Genomic DNA, 22,207 nt, shown 5'->3' with positions numbered 1-22,207 from the left:
CAATCAAATGATCTCCCATGATGAAGTTGTGTCAGTGGGAGACAACTGACAGAATTTTTAAGATAGTTTGTGAAGCCTGTTCAAAAGGTTTTTCTTCCAAACCACATTGTGATCAATTCCATGGCACATTTGCTGCTACACAAGGCCAGCTGTTGCATCTGTTTGTCTTCTTTGTTAGTATCCTCACACAAAAGCAAACAAAAAAAGCGCACACATTCTGAAACTCCATGATCACCTGATGATTCTTTCTTTTGTGCAGTTGTGGGAGGGAAAAGCTGGCTTGAAAGTTAAATACCAGGAAGAACTAATTGTTGCATCATGTTTATAGTACACTGTGTACTAGGTTTAATTCGTTACATTATATTGCAACAGGTTTACCAGCATTTATGGATATCTATGCATAGTGCATTAATGAATATGCCACTAAAGAAAGGAGAAAATATTGGGGGGAAAACCAATCTCAGCTCCTTTGCAACATTCTTTGTAGATGTTAAAAGAGTATAAGACTAGTCATATATTTTTCTTGATGTATGTTGTTTTTTGTTTATTTATTTTTCCGGATATGCTGTTTCCCCACAAAAACAACATTCCAAATAGAAAAAAAAATCAAAAATACATGTCTGTACATAATTTTATAGCCCTGACAATTGCCAGATAACTGTTTCATTCTAATCTTTTCGTAATTTTTGAGGTCAACTGGAAAACAGTTTTAATTTAATGAGAGCAGCGTAGCTTCTGAACCTTTTTTTTTGGAGCCTGGTCCTCATAAAATGACCTGTTAACATTTGGGAGTAATGATTTTCCCCTAATTTGGCATAGGAAAACAACAAAGCAGTAACAATTACTGCAAAATAAGAGGTTTTTACTGTAAATAGTCTTCCATTTCAACCCTACACACACACACACACATATCACAAAAGCCTTGTCCTGCCCACTCCTACTATTGTATAATTCACTTCCTTTTGTAACTCAGTTCAGTCCTTACCTTGCAGTTTCCTCTGGCACAAGGATCCCAGTCTTTTGAGATGCTGTCTAATCAACACAGTGTCCTTACTTAACCTAGGAAGGGCCAGGAGACAGTAACTGCCCCAGCCAACTCCTCTGGTTGGCCAGCTGCTTTATCAATATGAAAAAAGGCTTTCTGGCAGAACCAAAGGCAGTTGAGACCCTTTTCCTGATAGTGATTAATGAGAAGAGGATGTTGCAGATTCGCAGTGGATTCCAAAGTATGAGACCGAATATAGACTATGTTTAGGAGCAAAAAAGGTGATTTCAAAAGCTGGCTGTTTTTTTAAAAAAAATTGGAAATGTAAGAACTATGATTCTATTCTGATTTGAGCAGCTGGGTGGGAGAGAGAAATCTGGCTTCCTCTTTCTCTATATTTACATTCCTTCTTCAGATGTATTATGTGAAGATCCAGCTGTCTGGAAAAGGGTCCCCGGCTGGAAAATGTGAAAGGAAAGAGAACAGGACAACCAACAGCAAGTGGATGGACACAAGAGTGGCGATCCCCATCGAGAAACTTGCAAGAACAGGTTAGGGATAGATTGTCACAGAGAAAATCCATATGGAAGTTAGGAATCGAAACTGATGGGACGCAATCAAATCTCTGTAGTTGGAAGAAACCATCCCCACTTTCTGAACCGTACCTCTTTATTTCCTGCATAACGCAAGTCCAGAAATCTTCTGGGTCGCTCCAAGCAAGCTGAATAAAATGGTCGGGAAACAAATGTCCCATTTCTTAATTGCAGTAGCGGGAGTCTCATTGGAGCACATAGATGGGTTGTGTGAGGGAGGGTACATGTAAGGTCTTATCCATGGAACAAGTTGCCTTCTCCAAGACACTTTGGCTGTTTTAACGATCTCTTGCCCTGATCCTCTAACTCTCATTCCCTGCCGTATAAGAGGCAGGTATTTCGTCAGCTTGCACATTTCAACTTTGAGAACTTTTTTTATTATTATTAAATTTATTATTTAAAACATTGGACACGGTACAAACGGACTGACATACCTTCTTGTCTACCATATTCATATATGTATGTGTACACCTAAAATACACTTAAGATACAAACCAATGATATATATAATACAATACTTAGAACAATCAACCAATCTATAAATTCTAACAGAGACCTTCCTTTTGTTCCCGGCCAAAGATAAAATTTATTCCAAATTTTGTAGTAACCCGATTGGTCTTTATTTTTAATTTCCAAACTTTGAGAACTTTTGAGTGCCGGCAAGGGGGGGGGGGAGGGGGAAGAAGCTTCTCGAACCGAAAAGAACCGGGTTTAATCCAACTGGCTTCTCTCGGGGGTTTCAAGAGCCGGCTTTAATCCAACTTGGCTTCTCTCGGGGTTCAGCACCCATGGCTTTATTTCAGGGGTCTTCAAACTTGGCCCTTTTGTGACTTGTGGACTTCAACTCCCAGAATTCCTCAGCCAGCATGGCTGGCTGAGGAATTCTGGGAGTTGAAGTCCACAAGTCACAAAAGGGCCAAGTTTGAAGACCCCTGCTTTATTTGATTATTCGAGGGCCGAGGAAAGGGTTAAGTTTGGAAAAAGGGAAGCGAGAGAGGGGCGAAGGCTGGAAGAGTCGTCTCAGCGCCCCGCCCCCCCCCCCAACCCGCGCGCGCGCGCGTGTGTGTAGAAGTCGCGCGCGCGTGCGCGCGCGTGCGGGGAGCCGGGCAAACCTGGTCTCTCCTGTTGTTCTCCGACGTCTCGACTCCGGCTGGACAGCCTCGGGGGCTGGAAGGCAAGGCCGCGTGCGCTCCGGTAAAAAAGCGCTCCAGCCCAGCTGCTGGCCGTCGGACATGCGCATTGCAGAGCGCCCTCTCACCCCGCTCAGTTATGCCAAGTATGTGAGCCCCAGCAGCAGCAGCAGCAGCAGCAACAGCAACTGCAAAGAGCGAGAGGCGCTCAAGGACCAACTACTAGATCATGGCGTGCTTTAGCCAGCCGCGCACCAAGCTGTTGCTCTTGTCGTTGCCGCCGCCGCCGCCGCCGCCTCCGCTTTGCTCAAGGCGCCACCAAGCAGCAGCAGCAGCAGCAGCAGCCCTAGCAGCCCTGCGCTCGACGGCAGTGAACTGAAGGAGACGACCAGGCATGGCTGACCCTCTGCGTAGGACTTTCTCCAAGCTGCGGAGTAGGAGGTCGCAGCGACTAGGAGCCACGGGCGCCGGGGAAGCTGCCGGGGAGAGCGGTGGCCCGGGCGTCGGAGCCCTTCGAGGGAAAGCCCAGCGGAACCTGCCCCTCCATCACTCCTCCCGGGAAAACGGAGCGGCGAGCGAAGCCTGCCCTGGGCTGGGAAGCCAGGTGGGCGGTTGTGAGGTGCTCCTCGTGTCCCCGCTGGAAGAGCCGGGCTTGCGGGAGTCGGCTGCCTGGTCCCGGCGGGGCAAAGCGGAGATGCCTGGAGTAAAGTTCCCGGGAGCCGCCGTGGCCCGCGCTTGCCCTCCGAGAAAGCCCGCGGAAGGCACGGCGCTGCAGCCGCCGCAGCAGCCGCCGAGCCCCCCGGAACTCCGCGCGCCTCCGCTGGCCGCCGAACTCTGCTTCTCCTCGTCTTCCTTTTTCCCGAGGGGCGCGGAGCCTCGGCCGGCCCTGGAGTGCTCTGGCGGGAGCGAAGACGACGACTATTACGATAACCAGAGGCTGCCTGGCTGGGGCTGCCAAGTTACGGCCCGAACGGCCGAAGAAGCAGCGCGGGGGAACAAGCAAGGCAGCGCGGCCGCCGTTTCGGGTGCAGGCGGCGGCGGCGGTAGCAGCAGGGCCAACAGAGCGAGAGAGAGCACCGGCAAACTGCGAAGCCAGCTCCAGGAGGCCTACTACCTGTTGATCCACGCCATGCACGACCTGCCTCCGGCCAGCCCCACCGCTGGAGGTCCCTCGGCCCAGCCTGCTAGCCATCACCTGCCCGCCTCTGAGGTTGCCGGGAGTGATGCTTTACGCTGGTCTTTCTCTTGCGGGGACGGATGCTCCCAGTTGCAAAGATCCGATCCCGGCGGGGCCCGAGGCTCAGCCAAGCATCCCATCTGGCGCCAGGGCATCAGCAAGAGCCTGGAGAGCCTCTGCTTTGCCCAGCCTTCCACTTCCAAACTGCTGCTCCTGCCCAGATGTCGGAGTGAAGGTGCGCTCCAGTCTCTGCCTCAAGAGCCGCTGGAGCCCCTTGGCCACCTGCTGCTCGAACCTCAAGAACTTGGCCAAGAACTTGGCCAAGAACTTGGCGCCAGCCGGGAAACCTGCTTCCTTGCAGCTGCCGCACACGGCTCTGGTGACAGCAGCTGTGAGAAGAGCCTCAGCAGCCAAGAAGCTCATCCCTCAGGGCTCCGAGAAGACCTGGAGGAGCTTTTGGCTCCTGAGCTGTATGCTGCCCAGGGCAAAATGGTGGATCCAGCAAGAGCAACCAGGTGTAGCCATGAGGGAAGTCCCCAGCACCCCCCAGCAGATGCCTCCCCAGGCCCCTTCAAGCCACCTGCTGTGACTGTTCGGAAGCTACAGAAGTGGATGTACAAAGGACGCCTGCTCTCCTTGGGCATGAAAGGCCGGGGTGGAACAGCTGGGATGTCCCCCCCATCTTCCTGCACCAAGGTCACTGGGAGCTGCAGGCCACTTCTTAGCAGAGGAGAGGGGCTCACACTTTCGCCCCCTGCTCACTTGAATGGCCCAGGGTCCAAGGCCCGAGTATCACCTTCAGACCAAAGAATCTTGCTGGCAGGTAATATTTCTGTGGGCTCTTGTTTTCCTTTCAAGGGCCTTGGAGCCTAAGGGCTTTGTCTCACTTTTACTGTTAAGATGTTTTTCCCACTGTCTTGCTTCTCCATGGTTGTGAAAGACTTAGCTTGTTGAATGTCTGCTACGTCTAGGAAACCAGCCGTTTTGAAAGCTGATAACCATATCAAAGCCTCATGTACCTGTGGTCTTTTTTCCAATTGGCTTATCTCTTCAGTAGCTTCCAGAGGCAAAAGATAGCTTCACTTTTCCAGCCTGGAATACAGGATTTATGCAGTGAAAGTGATTGAATCTTGTTTACACAATATTATACAATCCTCCTAATTTTTAACCTAGAAGGCATGCAAAATCCTATGCCAAATCCTAAAATGTAAATAGCAGGCTATGTTTGCAGGAGAGAAGAAGTCTCTGTCCATGTTTGTAGAGCACAGCTAGACATTTTCCATAGGGAACATACCACAGTTGAGTTCCTTTTGGCATAACCTGCTGCATTATACAGTCTGGTTAAATGTTGATACTTGTATAAACCTCTGTTCAATTTTGACAGTTTAAATGTGTGTCTTTTTTGTTGCATTATTATAGATTGAAACATATGGTGTCATGCTTCTGGAACTCCTATTGTTAAGAGTGCAAGTGAGGATGAGAAATCAGCATATTTGACAATCTTTATGTAGTTAGTATCATAACCTGTGAAAAATTGCCATGACAACAATGTATACTAACATGTTACATGTAATATAGAAGTTGCTGTTTAAGGAATTTGGATACCAGGTGGAGGGAGTTAGGGGTTTCCACATGGTATTTGCTATGCACCTACTTCTTATTTCCCCCAATTAATATGAGTTCACCAATCAATATGGATATTTCGACTTTCTCTATTTGAATGATCTCTAGATTGAGCATACTGTAGTTAAATGTGACCAGTAGCCAAAGTGGCTAGGAATTCTCTGAGCTGCCATCCAACACACTTAGGACAGTAAATTTAAAAATGGATGAAGCTAATAAAATTGGACGGGGTAATGAGCATGATAGTCCAACACAGCTAGACTGTATTTGATACATAATTAGGGAATTGGTTTCAGAAGTTGAAATAAAGGCTGTGTGAATATTTGATTTGCAGAGTCAGTTCAAAAAGCTGATTTGGGTAAACTGATTTGAATTGGTTTTGGTTATTTTGGATATTTTGCATACCCACATAGGAACTTTTAAAAAACTGAATTGACTATTTGATTTTCATAGACTCCTGGAAATATCTGACATATAAATACTTTTCTCATCTCTTTCAAACCCCCTGCTTTCAAGCAGGAGCAGAAGTTGTATGTCTGGTGAAATGTGTCTGGTGAAGCCCTGTGACCTCATTTTATTCTGTCTATTCTGAGGGGTGAAATATTCTAGGAAGAGCTGCCAACTCAGCATGGCCATTTCTAGAAAATGGCTTCCTTTGTATATTAATTGTGCATGTGTGGCTAAAGTGAGTTAATAACTCACTTATTTCAAGTACCCATATGTGAAGCAATCTTTCTAAGTCTCATTCCGTTTATTTCTTTTTCCCAGCATTACAATAATTCAGCATCAGCCTGAATCTCACTAAATATTAATAAAGGGGTCAGGGAGGAAGATGGGGCAAAGTAGAATGAACTCTCTGTCATCTTTTAATGACAAAATTACAATGCAGGGGAAAAAATTGGGGGAGAGCTAACTATGCCTTGGCTCCAGACCTGGTCTACTCTTATGTGCGGAAATTAGAAATTGTAGATTTTTAAAATGGCAATCTGGTTAATTACTTGTTGGGATAATGATTTTTTTAAAAAGAATTGTGCATGTCTATCTTATCATCGTCCTGAATCAGTTCATTACAATATGAAAGCATCTTCATTAAACATTATGGACCAAATCTATTGGTCTGTTTCAGTTTTTTTAGATTTTATAGGCTAGGTTTGAGAGAGAGTGACTACCCCAAATCACCCAATCAGCTCCTGTACCTAAGGAAGGACTAGAACCTACACCTCCATGCTCCCAACACCTTAAGCACTGTACCACATTGCTTTTACATGCCTATATAGTAGGCAAGAAGGGTTATCTCAGAAATATGTGGCTTTACCAAATCTTTAATTCGATCACTTGCATTATTGAATGATTCTGGATCGGGTAAATTATTTTTGTTCTTTAATAACTAAACACAGTCTTTTTACATGAATGGTTAGTGTGAATGGTTATGGAAACAAGTTATGTGTTCAGAATCCACTCTTCAGAATCACAGGTATTGTAGGTATAATGTAAGAATAACCATCTTCTGTTTTAATACCTTCTGATTTGTAGATTGAGAGTTAGTTTGGTACAGTCCCACATTAGGAAGGAAGCACTGGGTGACCTTGAGCCAGTCACTTTTTCTCAGCCCTAGAAAGGAAGGAATGCCAAACCACTTTTGAAGGACCTTGCCAAGAAAACTGCAGTGACTTAACCAGGCAGTGTTCGAGAATTGGACAGAATTGAACTGTAATAAAAAAGGATGATTTCTATTGCTACGTTAGCCTTCAAAAACAGAGATATTTATCATACTATAGAATTAGGCAGTTTGGTGGCTTCCTTGTATCTTGAACTTCAATTCCCATGAGTTAGCATAGGTAATAGTCAGGTTTATGCATTTGTGGAGTTTATGCATTTGTTAGATATGTCTCCTGTCTTTCATTCAGGAGCTCAGAGTGAAATAGTATTCTCTTCTCCCCTTTTTTCTACAGCAGTCTATCTGTGATATAGGGTGGGCTAAGCAAGATGGAGTGGCCCAGAGTTATTTAGAAAATTTCCATAGCTAAGGGTAGACTTTAACATGGGTCTTCCTAGTGCCAATCCGGCACATTACCACAACACGATGCACGCAGAATTATATGCCCACACTGAATTTCACAAATTCAAAATACCTGGAGGACATCAGGTTGATTGTCCACATCTCAGAAGCATTCAAAGTTGCATTTGTTTAATCTACCATGCTTAATCATAAAATTGGATAAGTGCTGCATGGGTGTTCCATATCCACCCTCTGATTCCTTCTTTGAGTGAAAAAATATGGCTTCCAAGCTACCTTATCTTGAGTTGATTAAGCGCTTTATTAATGGTGTGGGTGTGGGACAATACAAATATTTGCTTAGCCTCCCCAGATTATGCATACTTTCTTCATAGATGAATTGGAATCAATACCCAATGATTTCAGCGAGGTCTTCCAAATAAAGGTGCTTAAAGTTCTTGCTATAGGGTTATTGCACTGACTTTAGCCTCTGTATAAAAATTAATAATTTTATTTAGGTGAGCAGCTAGAAAAAGAGGCTAGGGACAAAAAATTCAGCTAGTACAACTGCCTACAAAGTATCTTGAATTTCCAGGAATTTTACATGTCTTTGTATAAATTCTCTCTGGGTATTGCTGGAAAATCCAAGAAGGTCCCATCCCCCAACATTACTGTGTTCAGGAGAAAAGGCTCTTTACAGGTGTTTATGCTTTTCATAATGTTTGAAGAGAGACTAAATTACATTAATAGGCATTCCTTATCTTGCCCTTTTAGCAGTGTGTGGTCTCTCGTTAACTGTAGAATCAGTTACATTTTAGTATGGTTTCTCTTTCTTTCATGTTACCACTTTTCCATGTAAGTACATACTAAATTACTGTAGTAGAAAATGCTTTTCAAATGTGTAGCTACATTTTGTTTTATGTTCTGTTTTAGGATTATACCAGGTTTAAAGTTTCATTGCTTTAAATCCTCCTAGATTTATTACAAAACACTTCTTCAGAAAAATATAATTAGTAAAAGCATTCTAAGTATTGGTTGCAAAATATTATTATATTTCACGTATTGTTTTACAGGAGTAGGGAGGTTACAGTGTATATAATTATAATGTACCTTTTAATTGTACAGAGTTGAGTAGGCACAGTAAGAAAAGCAGATATGTTGAAGAAGTAAGATTCGCTGTGCTGTGAATGATTTTTAGCCTATAACATCTTTTTTGGAATTACAGTTTAAAGCAAAATATAAAAACTAGCACAGTGAGGTATTCAATGATAGCAAATTCAATTTAGAATGAATTGTATTTAAAAACAAGGATTCCTCCACCTTTAAAGGAGACGTAGAAGAGCCTATTATGAGAATAAAAGCAGAAAGTGAAAAATCTGTGTTAATTTTAAATACAAAGAAGATAAGGTAATATCAGCATACACAAGTTTACACTTGACAGTGAAGATAAGAAATAATGTTTTCTTAAACTGAAGAATAAAGATGGGCATTGTGCTTGAAACATAACGATGGGTTTAATCTTAAAACCAATGCAGTACAAATGTGGGCAAGATCATAAAGGATCAGGTCATTTTAGTAAAGAGTACTGGTTAAAGCAGGGGTCTTAGAGTGGTACTGTACAATTGTGAAAGCTGTTTACTGTGTACTTCAAATTATGAGTTTGGAATTGGCTACTACAAGTGATCAAGAAACAGCAATCAGTCCCAGACCAAATAATGTCAAACTCATCTCTTGAAACCAGCAAGCAGAAACTTATACTGTATATTGGATGTATAATTCTGCCTCTATCATATGCCCAAAGTCATCCTGATAAATGGAATTTGAAGACAGAGATAGAACTATAAATTACTAAAAACAGCCTTAGCTTTCATTGAATAGTGTTAACTATTACTTGAATTTTCTCTTAAGTAAGTGTAATATCATGAAACCTTAAACTTTGCAGTTAACTTAAAGGAGCTCATTGAATTAAATATCTAAACAAGAGGTGAGCTCCCCATTTCTTGTTTAAGATATTGAACTTGGAAGATGCAGATTCAAGTCCTTGACAAATTATAGAGTTCACTTGTTCGTTCTCTGCCTATCCTTTCAAGGAGATAAAAGTACAGATGATCCATCATGTATGCCGTCTTATCCTTCCAGAGGACATGGTAATTCAGTTAAGTATGATTCTTGGTCATTTCATGGACTTTTCAAGTATTCTTGCCAAGAAGGTAGAAGGGATTTGCCAGTACTTTCTTCTGAGATTTTCTTTTTCTGGTCTAGACCAAATACTTGAGATTTTTCTTATGGTTTCCCTTTGGAGTCCTAATCAGGTCTGAACTTGCTTAATTTTAAGATCAGCTGGGACCCACCTAATTAAGCCCAGAATTGTGTGCACTAGCTCAAAAAAGGTTGTCTAACCCTGCTGTAAGTGATTATACAATTGTCTTGTTTTTCTATGTTTTGTGTGACTAAAACTGATTTTTAAATAATTCTAAAAGGGATATGTCCCCATATTTGTTTGATTAGAAGCAGGAGGAATAGTTTTATTTAAAAATCCATAGTAAATAGGACTTGTTAGGTAGGAATATCTTACTTCCAGAAAAGCAAGGGTCGTTCCATTCAAGAGCCTTGCTGCTCTTCTACTGGTTGAAGCAAAACATCCTTACTAAGTGAGCATTTATTGAGCATTTATTAAAGGATGCAATGGACAAGTGATATGTATTGTTGTTAGCAGAGGGAGAAAGGGTTTGTCCTCTCTTTTTTGGCATTATCAGTATTCTTGGAAAATGATACAAATTCTGATATTAGCATAATAACATTTGTTGAGTGGTTATATCATGTCTGTTACTGCTGCCAATATATCAGATTACATCGTTTATACATAATGTAGTTTCTCTTAAGAGATTGCCTGACTCTTGAGTCAAGCTTGTCCTTTCTCATCTTGATGCCTTCCATAAGCAAATGAAATTACCAGCCAGTTTGAATTTAGTCTTTTATATGTGAAAGTGGCATTTTTAGCATTTTTAGGTAGATGTGTGTTGTGCTGTTTCTCTTAACATTGCCTGCTCCTCACTACTTTAAAAAAAATCCTTTCCAGCCTGTGTAATCAATTTAGTGGCATTTATTTTAAACCTTGAAGTGAAACACAAACTCACATGCATTAATGAAATGTATCCATAGTGACCTCAATGGTAACTAGATATAATGCATGAAAAACATGCCATACACAATGTAAAGGTGTGACATGTTGATTCTAGTATTCATTGGCTTCTAATACAACAAAAATCATGTTGATTTCTAACTAAATATACAGTGGTTTGGGCAATCTGTTTTTCCAGATAGTTTTTGAAATACATTTCCCAGTAACTTCAGCCATCATATGCAGGATATGTATGTAGGGTATGTATGTTTTGTGGTTTTCCAACATCATTCAGTCCGTACATATTTCACTCTTGCTTTACAGATGTATGCGTCCAGATCTTACTTAACATTTCCTTGGAATTAAATCCCAGTAAGTTTAATGGGATTTGAAGGGCTATTAAGGAAGCTGAACTGCCTTCAGCTATAAACGTATTTTGAGATTGCTCATAATATTCATGAATGAAGACAAACATACGTGTCCCAGGATAATGTTGCAGGATCCAATCTGGGTCGGTCACTGGGAGCAGAGGTTCCGAGATTTGGGACTCGTGCTGGAGCTCATCTTCAGGGAATTGCTCTCTGACACACTCTGCCAGAGAGAGGTTTCCTGAGGATGGTCTCCAGCACGAATCCCAAATCTTGGAAGACAAAACCTCTGCTCCCAGTGACCGACCCAGATTGGATCCTGCTCACAGGATAGGGAGAAAGAGAAGTAAATCTACATAATCTTGAGGACATAATCCTACAGTTTATGAAATATATTATCAGGCAGTTGAGTAAAAGCTAAATTTATTTATTGGGTTTAGTGCACTAAATAAAATTTGCCAGCGACTCATTAAAATAGATAGATATAAGGGTAGTCATGGTTAAGACTGAATCCGATGTATTATGTTGACCATGTTCTGAAAAAAATACTGTAATTCTGTACCAAATATGTAAGCCATGCTTAATGAAGTACTTGAGATTTAATAACCAGTCTTACAAAGTTGCATGGATGGCAGTAGAGAAAACGTTATCAAGATTTTGGTAATAATTTGGCCATCATCTTGATGGACGACTAGCTTTGCAAGTTCTTTTTCTGTGGTAGTTTATATTTGATAGGTGCCTGTGGTTCATCTGGACTGTTATCTTTAAAACAGATTGCTGTATTTCTTTCCGCACATTTTATTGTATAGTATTTAATCATATCACCCTTGATGCTATTACACAGACAGAATAAGTTTTGCCATTTTGCAACTGGACTATTATTATCTTCATGGATGAAATCTGATTGCATTGTGTCATTTTATGGCTCTTTTTAATATTACAACATTCTATGTGCAACTGAGACGAATAATGACGACTTGATGGCATCTAACACACTCTTCTGTTCCCTCTTCCATTTTATAGAGCTGATCGAAAATGTTTACATACCTTCTGCGAGCAGAAGAGAACTTAAGAACTTGAAATCCAGTGAAGTTTCCGAGTGCAGGCCTCAGATTGCTAGCATTACTGTGTCCAAGAAGCGGAACTGGTTACATCAAAGTTCTCTGAGAGTACCTAGTTTGGAAAGAGGAAACTCTTACAAGAAAATTTCAGGAAAAAATTACCAGGTACTGAAATCTTCCAGTCCTTTCTTTGAGCCAAAAATGCCTCAGACTTTTTCCAAATTTCTAGGTCAGGAAAACCCTAGAGGAAGAGTCAATTCTGTACATGCTGCTGAGAATGGAACAAGACCTTTGGCATTACCAAACTGTACTTTAGATTTTGGTGAAGATAACGATGCAGATGATGAAGGAGAAATATGGTACAATCCTATCCCTGAAGATGATGAGCCCGAGTTCCCCTGTTTCCTAAGTAGCCATAATAATCACTTGGACCCCCAAGCCTTGAATTACAAAATAGCACCTGGGAATGATTTAATCAAAGTCATAGGGCATAATGAAGGCCTTCCTCAATTCTTAGACTGTTCTGGAAATGGTCAGCCTAAAGAAACGAATCAAATAGAAAATGTGCATTCCATGGAATATTTGCAAACACAAAAGCCAAAGCCTGTATGCGATACTCTGACTGGCTCTGCAATGGATGAAGGTCTTCTTAAAGCTACTACAGGAGGTAAGAGCAATGTAAACATTTAACTTATAGTACAATTATGTCTGGCACCCCTACCAATGTAGTACAGTCATGTTTTAGACAGGTGAAAATTCAAAACTTAGCTTGGGACTAATTATGCATAACCTACTTAGAGGCATAGATGTTTGTTTCACTTGAGTAGCATGTTGAGCTGAAATAATTATTTGTACATATAATATATGCATCTCCTAATAATGTGTGTGCATCAGAGTACATTTTTATAAGATTTCACCATATCTCAGGCCTGTGGGAAATCTTGGTGTTCTACTCTGTCAGATTGGTTAGGAAGCAAATCTGTGAATCACAGCTGGTTTTTTAGGCTTCACAATAACTCTTGGCTTCATTTTTTTAAAATTTAAGTCACACATGTGCTAAGGTGGCAATTTATTGTTTAATCTGGTAAGATTATAAAATCATTAAAATGTAACTATTCTATAGAGCCGGAAAGAAATTTATTTGGCGTCATTCTGTGAAATGGTCCATTAAGAATCAATAACTGCTACAAAAATGTTGATTTTTTTTTCTCCTGCGGAAAGGTAAATTGCACTTCTAAAATAGGTGGTCCTCCTCAATTATCAATGCTAATTGGAACCAGGAAGTCTATCACTAAGACGCAATGTGATATGACTGCATTAACTTACAGCAACAGATCTAGCAGTCTCAGTTGCTATTGTTAGGTGAATCCTGCATGGTTACAGACTCCCATGGTTATGTGTTCACTATATGTGACTTGCCAGCTTCCCCACTAATTTACTCGTCAGAAGCCAGCAATGAAAATTGCAAATGGTAATCGTGTCTTCATGGGTAACTTGGAGTATTGACAGCTTCCCTCCAAAATTAAGCTGGATTTCATGTTACCTACATTTACTTTTTAAAAAAATATATTTAATATGATTATTCTCTAATCATTTATGGGGTCTCTAACCAATACTTTCTGAGCCTACATGGTGCAATCTTTTCTGAAAAAAAGTAGGCTGAGAAAAAGACTTAGAGTACATATTTTATCTCATTAAATACCAACTAATTAATTTTGCTTTTTGAATCTTAACTACTATAGGAAGCTCTACTTCTGTTGATTTATTTTAACATTTTCATAGCTTGACAGTTTATCTGCTTTGAGATAATTTGTATATCCTTTTACATTTTAATTTTAATGCTTATTTATTACTCAAGTTTGAACATAAATGCTGTGTTCATCATAATTTATTTTAAACTGTGTCTTTGGAGATCACATCTTAGTAAAGTTTCAATCACATGCCTAAATGTTATTCCTGTAAGTTATATTAAGCCTGAAGGACTGGATATGTCAATGAAATTTTGGCTTGAAGTATGAAAGTTCATGGACTTTACATTTTATCGTATAATATTAAAGAGAGGATGTCCATGGAAAAATATCAGGATAATTTACATGATTTTCTACGTGTTATCCTCATTTCCAAATGTCAGAAGGAAAATTGCTTAATATAGTCTAGTATGCATCATAATTGTATAAAGTATTAAACCACTCCATCAATTTTAGCTGACTTCTGAATGATTCATATAATCTTGAACATACATCTCTGCAGATGTTTCATCAAAGATGCTTTGGAATGCTTATATACAGCCATGACTTTTTCCAGGCTTATACGATTGTTTTTAAAATTTGGAAACTTCACACGTGTGTATGAATTGCCCCTTCATTTTTTTCCCTTAGTAAAGTATCTATGTATGCACTTGTGTGCACAGCCAGCCAGGGTGGTTTCCATGAATTGGAAAAAAATGTGGCACCTTGAATGAATGAATGAATGAATGAATGAATGAATGAATGAAGAGTAGAATCCTTCTTGTTCTAAAATACCTCTTTCAATAAGTAGTTAAATCAATTAGGTAAAGGTAAAGGTTCCCCCGCACATGTGTGCTAGTCGTTTCCGACTCTAGGGGACGGTGCTCATCTCCGTTTCAAAGCCGAAGAGCCAGCGCTTGTCCGAGGACATCTCTGTGGTCATGTGGCCGGCATGACTAGACGCCAAAGGCGCACGGAATGCTGTTACCTTCCCACCGTAGTGGTCCCTATTTTTCTACTTGCATTTTTACGTGCTTTCGAACTGCTAGGTTGGCAGAAGCTGGGACGAGTAACAGGTGCTCACTCTGTTACGTGGCACTCGGGATTCAACCCGCCAAACTGCTGACCTTCTGATCGACAAGCTCAGTGTCCTAACCCACTGAGCCACCGCGTCCCTTGTTAAATCAATTATAACTGGTAAAATTGAACTAGTTTTGGGGGGGGCATCATATTTCTGTTTCTCTTATTCATTCTAAATGCTTATGTCATCGCTTTGTAGTCACATAGCGGTCTGTGAGCTTTATCTTTACACATCTCCTGTTACAGAAAGGCAAAAGCAATTCTCAAATTATGTTTTTATTTCCATTGGTTTGAAAATAAATGTCTTTTAATTAATCTTTGAATTCCTTTAGAGGAGATATCGTATCTTTCGTCATACATTGGAACAACAACGGTTATAATAACTTAATGTTATTACCTAAAAATATATTTCTTCATAAGATGGAAAATAAGTATGTCCTGTGTGTGTGTGTGTGTGTGTGTGTGTGTGTGTGTATTCCCAGAAGCAGGTCTCATGAAGCTCAGGAAGACTTTACTCCTAATGTATGAACATAGCACTGTAATCTCAAGGTTGATGTGTTTGAGGAGAGATGATTAACATTAAGAGGGTTTACATCTTCTGTAAAGGTAAAGGTAAAGGTTCCCCCGCACACGCGTGCTAGTCGTTTCCGACTCTAGGGGCCGGTGCTCATCTCCGTTTCAAAGCCGAAGAGCCAGCGCTTGTCCAAGGACGTCTCCGTGGTCATGTGGCCGGCATGACTAGACGCCAAAGGCGCACGGAACGCTGTTACCTTCCCACTGTAGTGGTCCCTATTTTTCTACTTGCATTTTTACATGCTTTCGAACTGCTAGGTTGGCAGAAGCTGGGACGAGTAACAGGCGCTCACTCTGCTACACGGCACTCGGGATTCGACCCGCCAAACTGCCGACCTTCTGATCAACAAGCTCAGCGTCCTAACCCACTGAGCCACCGCGTCCCTCTTACATCTTCTGTAGCAGCACTATTTATGAGGCGTTTTTTGGTACATTCTTATTTTTATGGCTTTTGCTAAAATGTTAATAATGGATTTTATTTACTAACTGGAATATTGTAAACTGTATTTGTACTGCAGTGTAATTCAATGGATTTTTTACTAGTTTTTGTTGAAGTTTGTAACATCTCCTTTACTAGAGAAAAAAATAGGAACTTTCGTATCATAGGCAAAAAGTCATTGCTTTATTGAATGTGTTGATTATGAGATTATAATGAACTCTGGTGACATTGTTTCTGAGTTTATCCTACACTGTCTCTTGTGTATGGACTTAATGAATCTATTTTAAGTATAGTTTTGCCTCTTGGGGTTTTGTGTGCATTGAATGAGGATATCTTTGAATGAAATAATTGATGAGGAGACTCCCTACTGCTAAGTAATTGAGTCTATTGCTAAAGAATATTTAAGATTTCATTTAATCCTGTTAAGGTATCTATAATAACTATTAATTTTAGTTAAACTGAAGGTGACACTTTACCTAGTCAAAATGACTACATAAAGGACAGTAGGCCAAAGGAAGCTTACACTGTGTGACTGTGAAGCAGTAAGCAAAATGTGTTAGGCTTATATGGATTTAAGGTGGAATTGATCATTCTTTTGCTACGGTGATATTTTAAACACAATAAGATAGAATCATTCTAATATCTACATTTTGTTTGCTAGATTTCTGTAATCTATCAATTTTGTAATCCTGCTTCACTATTCTAGTAACATACATGTATGTAAGTTAGGTTTATATGTAAGTTATGTTAGAGATACATGTATCTCTCTCACTCTCTCTCTCCTTTACTGCAGTTTAATAAACCAGCTAAAGAAAATTGTATTCAAATATCCAAAATTAAATTGATGCTATCAGAGAAAAGTACATACAGGCAATAAACATTTTAAATCAAAATGATTATAAAGGGCCTGATCAGGCCTCTCTCTCTCTCTCTCTCTCTCTCTCTCTCTCTCTCTCTCTCTCTCTCTCTCTCTCTCTCTCTCTCACTAGAATTCATGGTCTCCCAGTTCCTACCTAGACCAATGTCTTAGCACTACACCAAACTGGCTCCCGAAAGTAATAAATGCTGATAACTATATTACTTTCTTCAAATTTAATCATCAGCAAAAGCCTATGTCCTGTGGTTGACGAGGAGCAATAAATATGTTTATAAGTACATGTAGTCCTTGGCTTATGACATCAACTGCAATTGTTGTTCCAAAGAAACATGGTTGTAAAGTGTGACATCATGTGACCCATACTGCTTAATAAAAGGAATTACTGCAATCCTGGTTGCCATTTTTAAGTGAGAACTGCACAGATCATTAAGCAATGACCTCATATGAGTGCTGACTTCCTGCTGGCTTCTTCATTGACTTTGCTTGTGGAAAGCCAGACAGGAACATTGGAATTGTGATCATGTGACCATCCGACCCTGTGACAGATGGAATTTCAAGGATCCGTTATAAGTTCCTCTCGTTGAATGCCATTGTAACATTGATAGGCCACTGAACGAATGGTTGTAAGCTGAAGGCTCTTTGTAATGGTCCTTCTTACGGCTTACTGCTTTTCTGTAGATGAGATAGCATAAAAAATGATCTGGTTTTCTTCCATCCTATGCAGAAACTTACATACATTGGGCATAACAATTCTGCCTGTGTTATATGCCCAAAGTTGTTCTGATAAAGGAAAGTTGAAGGAAGGGGAAGAACTTTGAGCTATTACTAAAACAATTCAGGACAATGAGCATTTATCTATACAGGCATCAGAAAACAACCCATGCTCGGGCAAAGGAAGAGTTACTATATTGGAATGATAACCAATGGAAAATATATTAAAATGGATTGAAGTTTTACAGACAAAACATCTGCAAGAAAACTACCATCAAGGGCTCCACAGTTCAACCTTGAACTACATATATTCCCTTCGGTTGAATTGAATTAAGATCCCATTGTTCAATATAACCTTAACTTTGATTGTGTGATGAAAACTATTGCTTGAATTTTTTGCTTAGGCAAACTAATAATATAAAATTATGTGCTGTATTTGTTTTATCGTCCAGTGCCACATATAGATAAGCCAAACCCAGTTCTCATACAGTACGTTTGCATGTCTTGGTTGTTGGTAGAGAAGTGAGGGGAAAATGCACTGTGGAGATGTTAAAAAAGATTTAATGCAGGTAGTCCTCATTTACTGACCATTCACAGTTACAACACAAATGAAAAAGCAACTTTAAAAGTGACTCCTTTTTTGACTTTATGACTAATCTTCACATTTGCCACCTTTGCAAGTCTTTAAGCAAAGGAAAGCTGAAGTAAGATCATAAGCATATTTGTGCTTTCGCTTAGCGACCGCTTTGCTATTAACAAGAGTTGTTGGTCCCAATTATAGTTGCTAAATGAGGACTACCTGTATTATAGAACAATGAATGCTTTCATCATGCGTTATCCACTTACTCTGTTCCAACTTTGGCAACATGGCTGGCTGAGGAATTCTGGGAATTGAAGTCTAGACATCTTAAGCTTGCCAATGTTGAGAAGCACTACTCTATTCCATTTCCCCCATCTCTCTCTTACCCTATGCCCCATCCACAGCCCATTATAATAATGACTAACAAAAGCTGCAGTGGTAACATCATGATGCAAGCTCTGTATTTTTTAAACTTAGGTTGTAGCATTACACACAAGTCCCAAAGGGCATATGCTTTGTAACGTAACAGTGCATGTTTCATCACTTGTTCTCTTTTACCCCTTCTGTGCTGGTGTCGATTCTGCACCACCAGCATTACCTTCAAAGTTCTGGATACAAAGGTGACTTACTGACTCCTCTGTATAAAAAAAAAAGTATCGTAGATTTTTCTTTCAATGCTGTGACTTTATTCAGATATCTAAATCTGGCCCCAGAACTGTTCCTCTTCAAGGATGACTAAAAACAGTCTTAAACTACGTGGCACAGAAGTGCTTCCGGATTTGCATTCCCAGAATATGGCATGGTGCTTAAATTGCTACAGACTCTTAAATCCCTTAGAATTTATTGTTTTATTTTCCCTAATGCAGCAGCTTGTCATTCCTCTTGCCATTAAAACACATTCTAGAGCAAAAGAGCAGCTTTTTCTTATCACAAAGTATAAGCACTGCTTGTCCTAGCGGGGGAAAAAAACCCTTTTTAGGCAATTGCAAGCTTCTCAAAATAAGTTGTCTTTTCATTGCAATTGCTATTTCCATCTTAACTATAGTGTTTAATGGTGAGGATTTTGGAGACAATGTTTATAGAACTATGGCTAGTTCCTTTCAGGCTTCTTTTAGAAAATTAGAGCAGGTACTATTTTAAGCTAAGGGAGAGACTGAAATGAACTAGAATCTGTATTGAACTTCCTGAACTCTAGTAGTCTATATTGCTTGTAATTTTTATCATACCGTTTCCCTTTTTTTGCACAAGAGTTGTGGTCCTTTTGAATTGTTAAGGCTTTTGAAGCAGGTGTAGAAACATAGCTTTGGCCTTCTGAAATAATGGGAAAACATTTCTGGCCACATTACCTCAGGAGCTACTTGTTCAGGAGCTACTGTACTTGTTCACTGTGAGGACTGCCAAAGCTTATAACTACTACATAAAAATAGATGCACATGGGGATAGACAACTAGTGTTTACATATGATTCAGGTGATTGGAGGTAAAGGCTTCTGATGGAACTGCTTATAGGAAAGGCAAAAAAGCCCTTTCTCAAAGCATCTTTCCAGTTACGTCTTGAAATTAGGACTTTGCAGTATTTTGGATCATGGTAAAAGGTTGTACTGTACTTTGTGTGGGAGTCATGCCATCTGTCTGGATATCCTTAGCAGAGGTGTCTTTGCCTGGAATTGTATGTCTGTCTTCTGCAACAGCAACTCAATTCTATAATGAGGATTTTATAAAATTCTTGCATGTACATACACACATACACAGGCAAAAAAGCTGTGCACTGCTTTAGAAATAATTTGGAAGAGGTGCTTCAGGTGCTTGCACAACTGCTTTGTGCAGCTGCCAGACATTTCAGGAGAAAATGTGGCTGCTTAAAGAGTTGTAGACCAGTGCTACATTTGTCTTTTTGGAACAGATTCTGAAGTATTGCAGATAGACAGATAATTAAGACAGGCAGGTAGATTATGGATATCACTTATATAGACTTCTGATTTAGGATCAATACATTGGATAAATTGGGAGTTGCTTGGTAATAAAGTTATAGTTACATGACTTTTCATAATTTTCTTTTTGTAGAAAAATTTCAACAGTGAGATGGTGGAATATAAATTTAATAAATATCTACTAATACAAACATTATATTACAAAATATTACAAAAAGGAGTACTATGAATATTGGACCATTTCATAAGTCTACATTGCATAATTAATTATTGAATGTGTTAATCATAAACACTTTTGGCTTTTAGAAACTCTGGTGGATTTAAATCCTTAAAAAAAATAGGGCTTTTATTGAATAAGTGAAATCATAAGTTTGTACAGAAAGAACAGGCATACCTGTTGCATAATTTTTAATATACTGTGTTCGAAACTGTTTATGCTGAAAGGAGATTTTCTGATTTGATCAATCATATGACCTAATGGAGAAAACACCCATTTTCCTTTTAGTAGGATTTAAAAATAATTTGTAAAATGGAATACAAAGTTAGAAATACCAACTGCTGACAGCCTATATCACTTACAATTATCAGTTGGTAAAATAGTTTTAGTGGATTTCAAAAAGTTGTCTGTGCCCTTTCTGTGTATGTAATATGTGGTTACTATAATGGCAAGAAAGGTTCAAGTGTCCTTTTGACATTATTTACCATTCCAACAATTAAAGAATAGGAATTCTTTATAATTCTTCATGAAGCCACTGGAAGTTTGAGATAAAATGTCAGGAATGTTAGATTGACTTCTCAGTTTTTTATATTTTGGCTTGCTTTTCTAAGCCTTTGCCAGAGGCTTCTGACAGAGATAGATTAATGTGAATTAATTAAAACTTTGCCCTGATTACTATGGAATGCCTCAGTGCAACCCACTAGTGAGGCTGTGTGGTGATTTGCAGTACAAGAGAGACCTTTGTCCAGTTTTATCAAATACCACATTTTTTATGAGCTGTTGCCAGAAAAGCACAGCGGGTATGCTAGAAATAGTCTATTCCATGTAAGGAAATAGCCTCAATACAAGTAAAGCAGCTGAGCAAAACAAGAACTTTCACTGAGGCTCTGGAAACATACTTTGTGCAGTATAAACTTCCTCATTTTTAAAAAACAAGGCCTAATTGTCAATTTCCAGCAAGAAAGAGAGTTATTTAGCTCTTGTTTAAAGAAAATAACGGGCTTTGTAGAAGGTGGATAGGTGCTATTTATTTGAGCCTCAGTTTCTAATTGGGTGGGCTGCAGAAAAAAATGGAATGATTTGTGTGATGATGTAGAAACACAGTGCCTACTTGGTCACTAAGCAACAGGGCTGCAATCCGCAGCATCCTAAAATTTGTTTATTTGTTTATTTAACGCTTATGTTGCCCAGGTTTCTTATAAGGGGACCCCAGACCATAATATAGGTATCTGAGTAGTGATAGGGGGATTTGATAATGTTTTTATAAGCATCTGCTTAGTTTTTGCTTGGTTATTTTTCCTTTGGAATGTCTAACTAGGCAGTCAGACCTGGTTGCCTATTTGGATGGGAAAGCAAAATTAAATTAAGGGTCAGATGCACATTTGCTTTACTTTTTAGTGAGTAAATATGCTCTCTGTAGTATTTATGGTACAAATGAGCAAAAGATGATCTGGAGGCCCATTCTGGTCCCTTTGATGATTTTGGTTAGGCTAGGTTTTGTGCTTTCCAGATGTTATTTCTTGTCTCTTTGAGTATATTTTAGAATGCTAGAGGAAAAATTAAAGAATAAATTCTTTTTATTGTCTCCCAGTTCTATAGGAAAAATGGTTTTGTATTTTGTGGTGTAAGGTAAAATGTGTCCATAAAGCTTTCCAAAATCCCTTTATTTTTGAAATACATACAGAAGAATACCAACTTGACAAACTGCATGGCTGAAAGTCAGCATTTCCCCCCCTTCATATTCTGGCAGTATGATCTAGTGATGTCCTGTTGTCTCACAAGGTAGGCCCCTCCACCCAATTATATTGAATTACAGTTGACAGTCTGTACTGAACATCTGCTTTTAACTCTTAGGTATATGAAATTGCTGAATTTAGAACACAGTAGAGTTATTGAATATTTGAATATTCTAGAAATAGAATATTTCTATTACGTCTATCATAGATTTAGACCAGGGGTTCCCAGCCAGGGGTGCTTGCGCCCCCTGGGGGTGCGAGACGATATTCCAGGGGGTGCGAA

General features: G+C 39.6%; 1 protein-coding gene across 2 annotated transcripts in view; it reads left to right on the top strand.

The window, feature by feature from the left end:
- Positions 1–2,576: 2,576 nt before the first annotated feature.
- SYDE2 (synapse defective Rho GTPase homolog 2) overlaps positions 2,577–22,207 on the top strand; it is a 48,479-nt gene continuing 28,848 nt past the window's right edge. For both annotated transcript variants that reach the window (XM_081325853.1, XM_081325854.1), the window contains exons 1-2: positions 2,577–4,708; positions 12,017–12,721. In XM_081325853.1, the coding sequence (XP_081181979.1) occupies positions 3,103–4,708; positions 12,017–12,721 (2,311 nt within the window). In that variant the 5' untranslated portion in view covers positions 2,577–3,102. The remainder of the gene's footprint in view (positions 4,709–12,016; positions 12,722–22,207) is intronic.

Source organism: Vipera berus, assembly GCF_964194415.1.
Source record: "Vipera berus genome assembly, chromosome: 3".
NCBI classification, from domain to species: domain Eukaryota; kingdom Metazoa; phylum Chordata; class Lepidosauria; order Squamata; family Viperidae; genus Vipera; species Vipera berus.
This window is presented reverse-complemented; position numbering and strand designations above follow the sequence as displayed.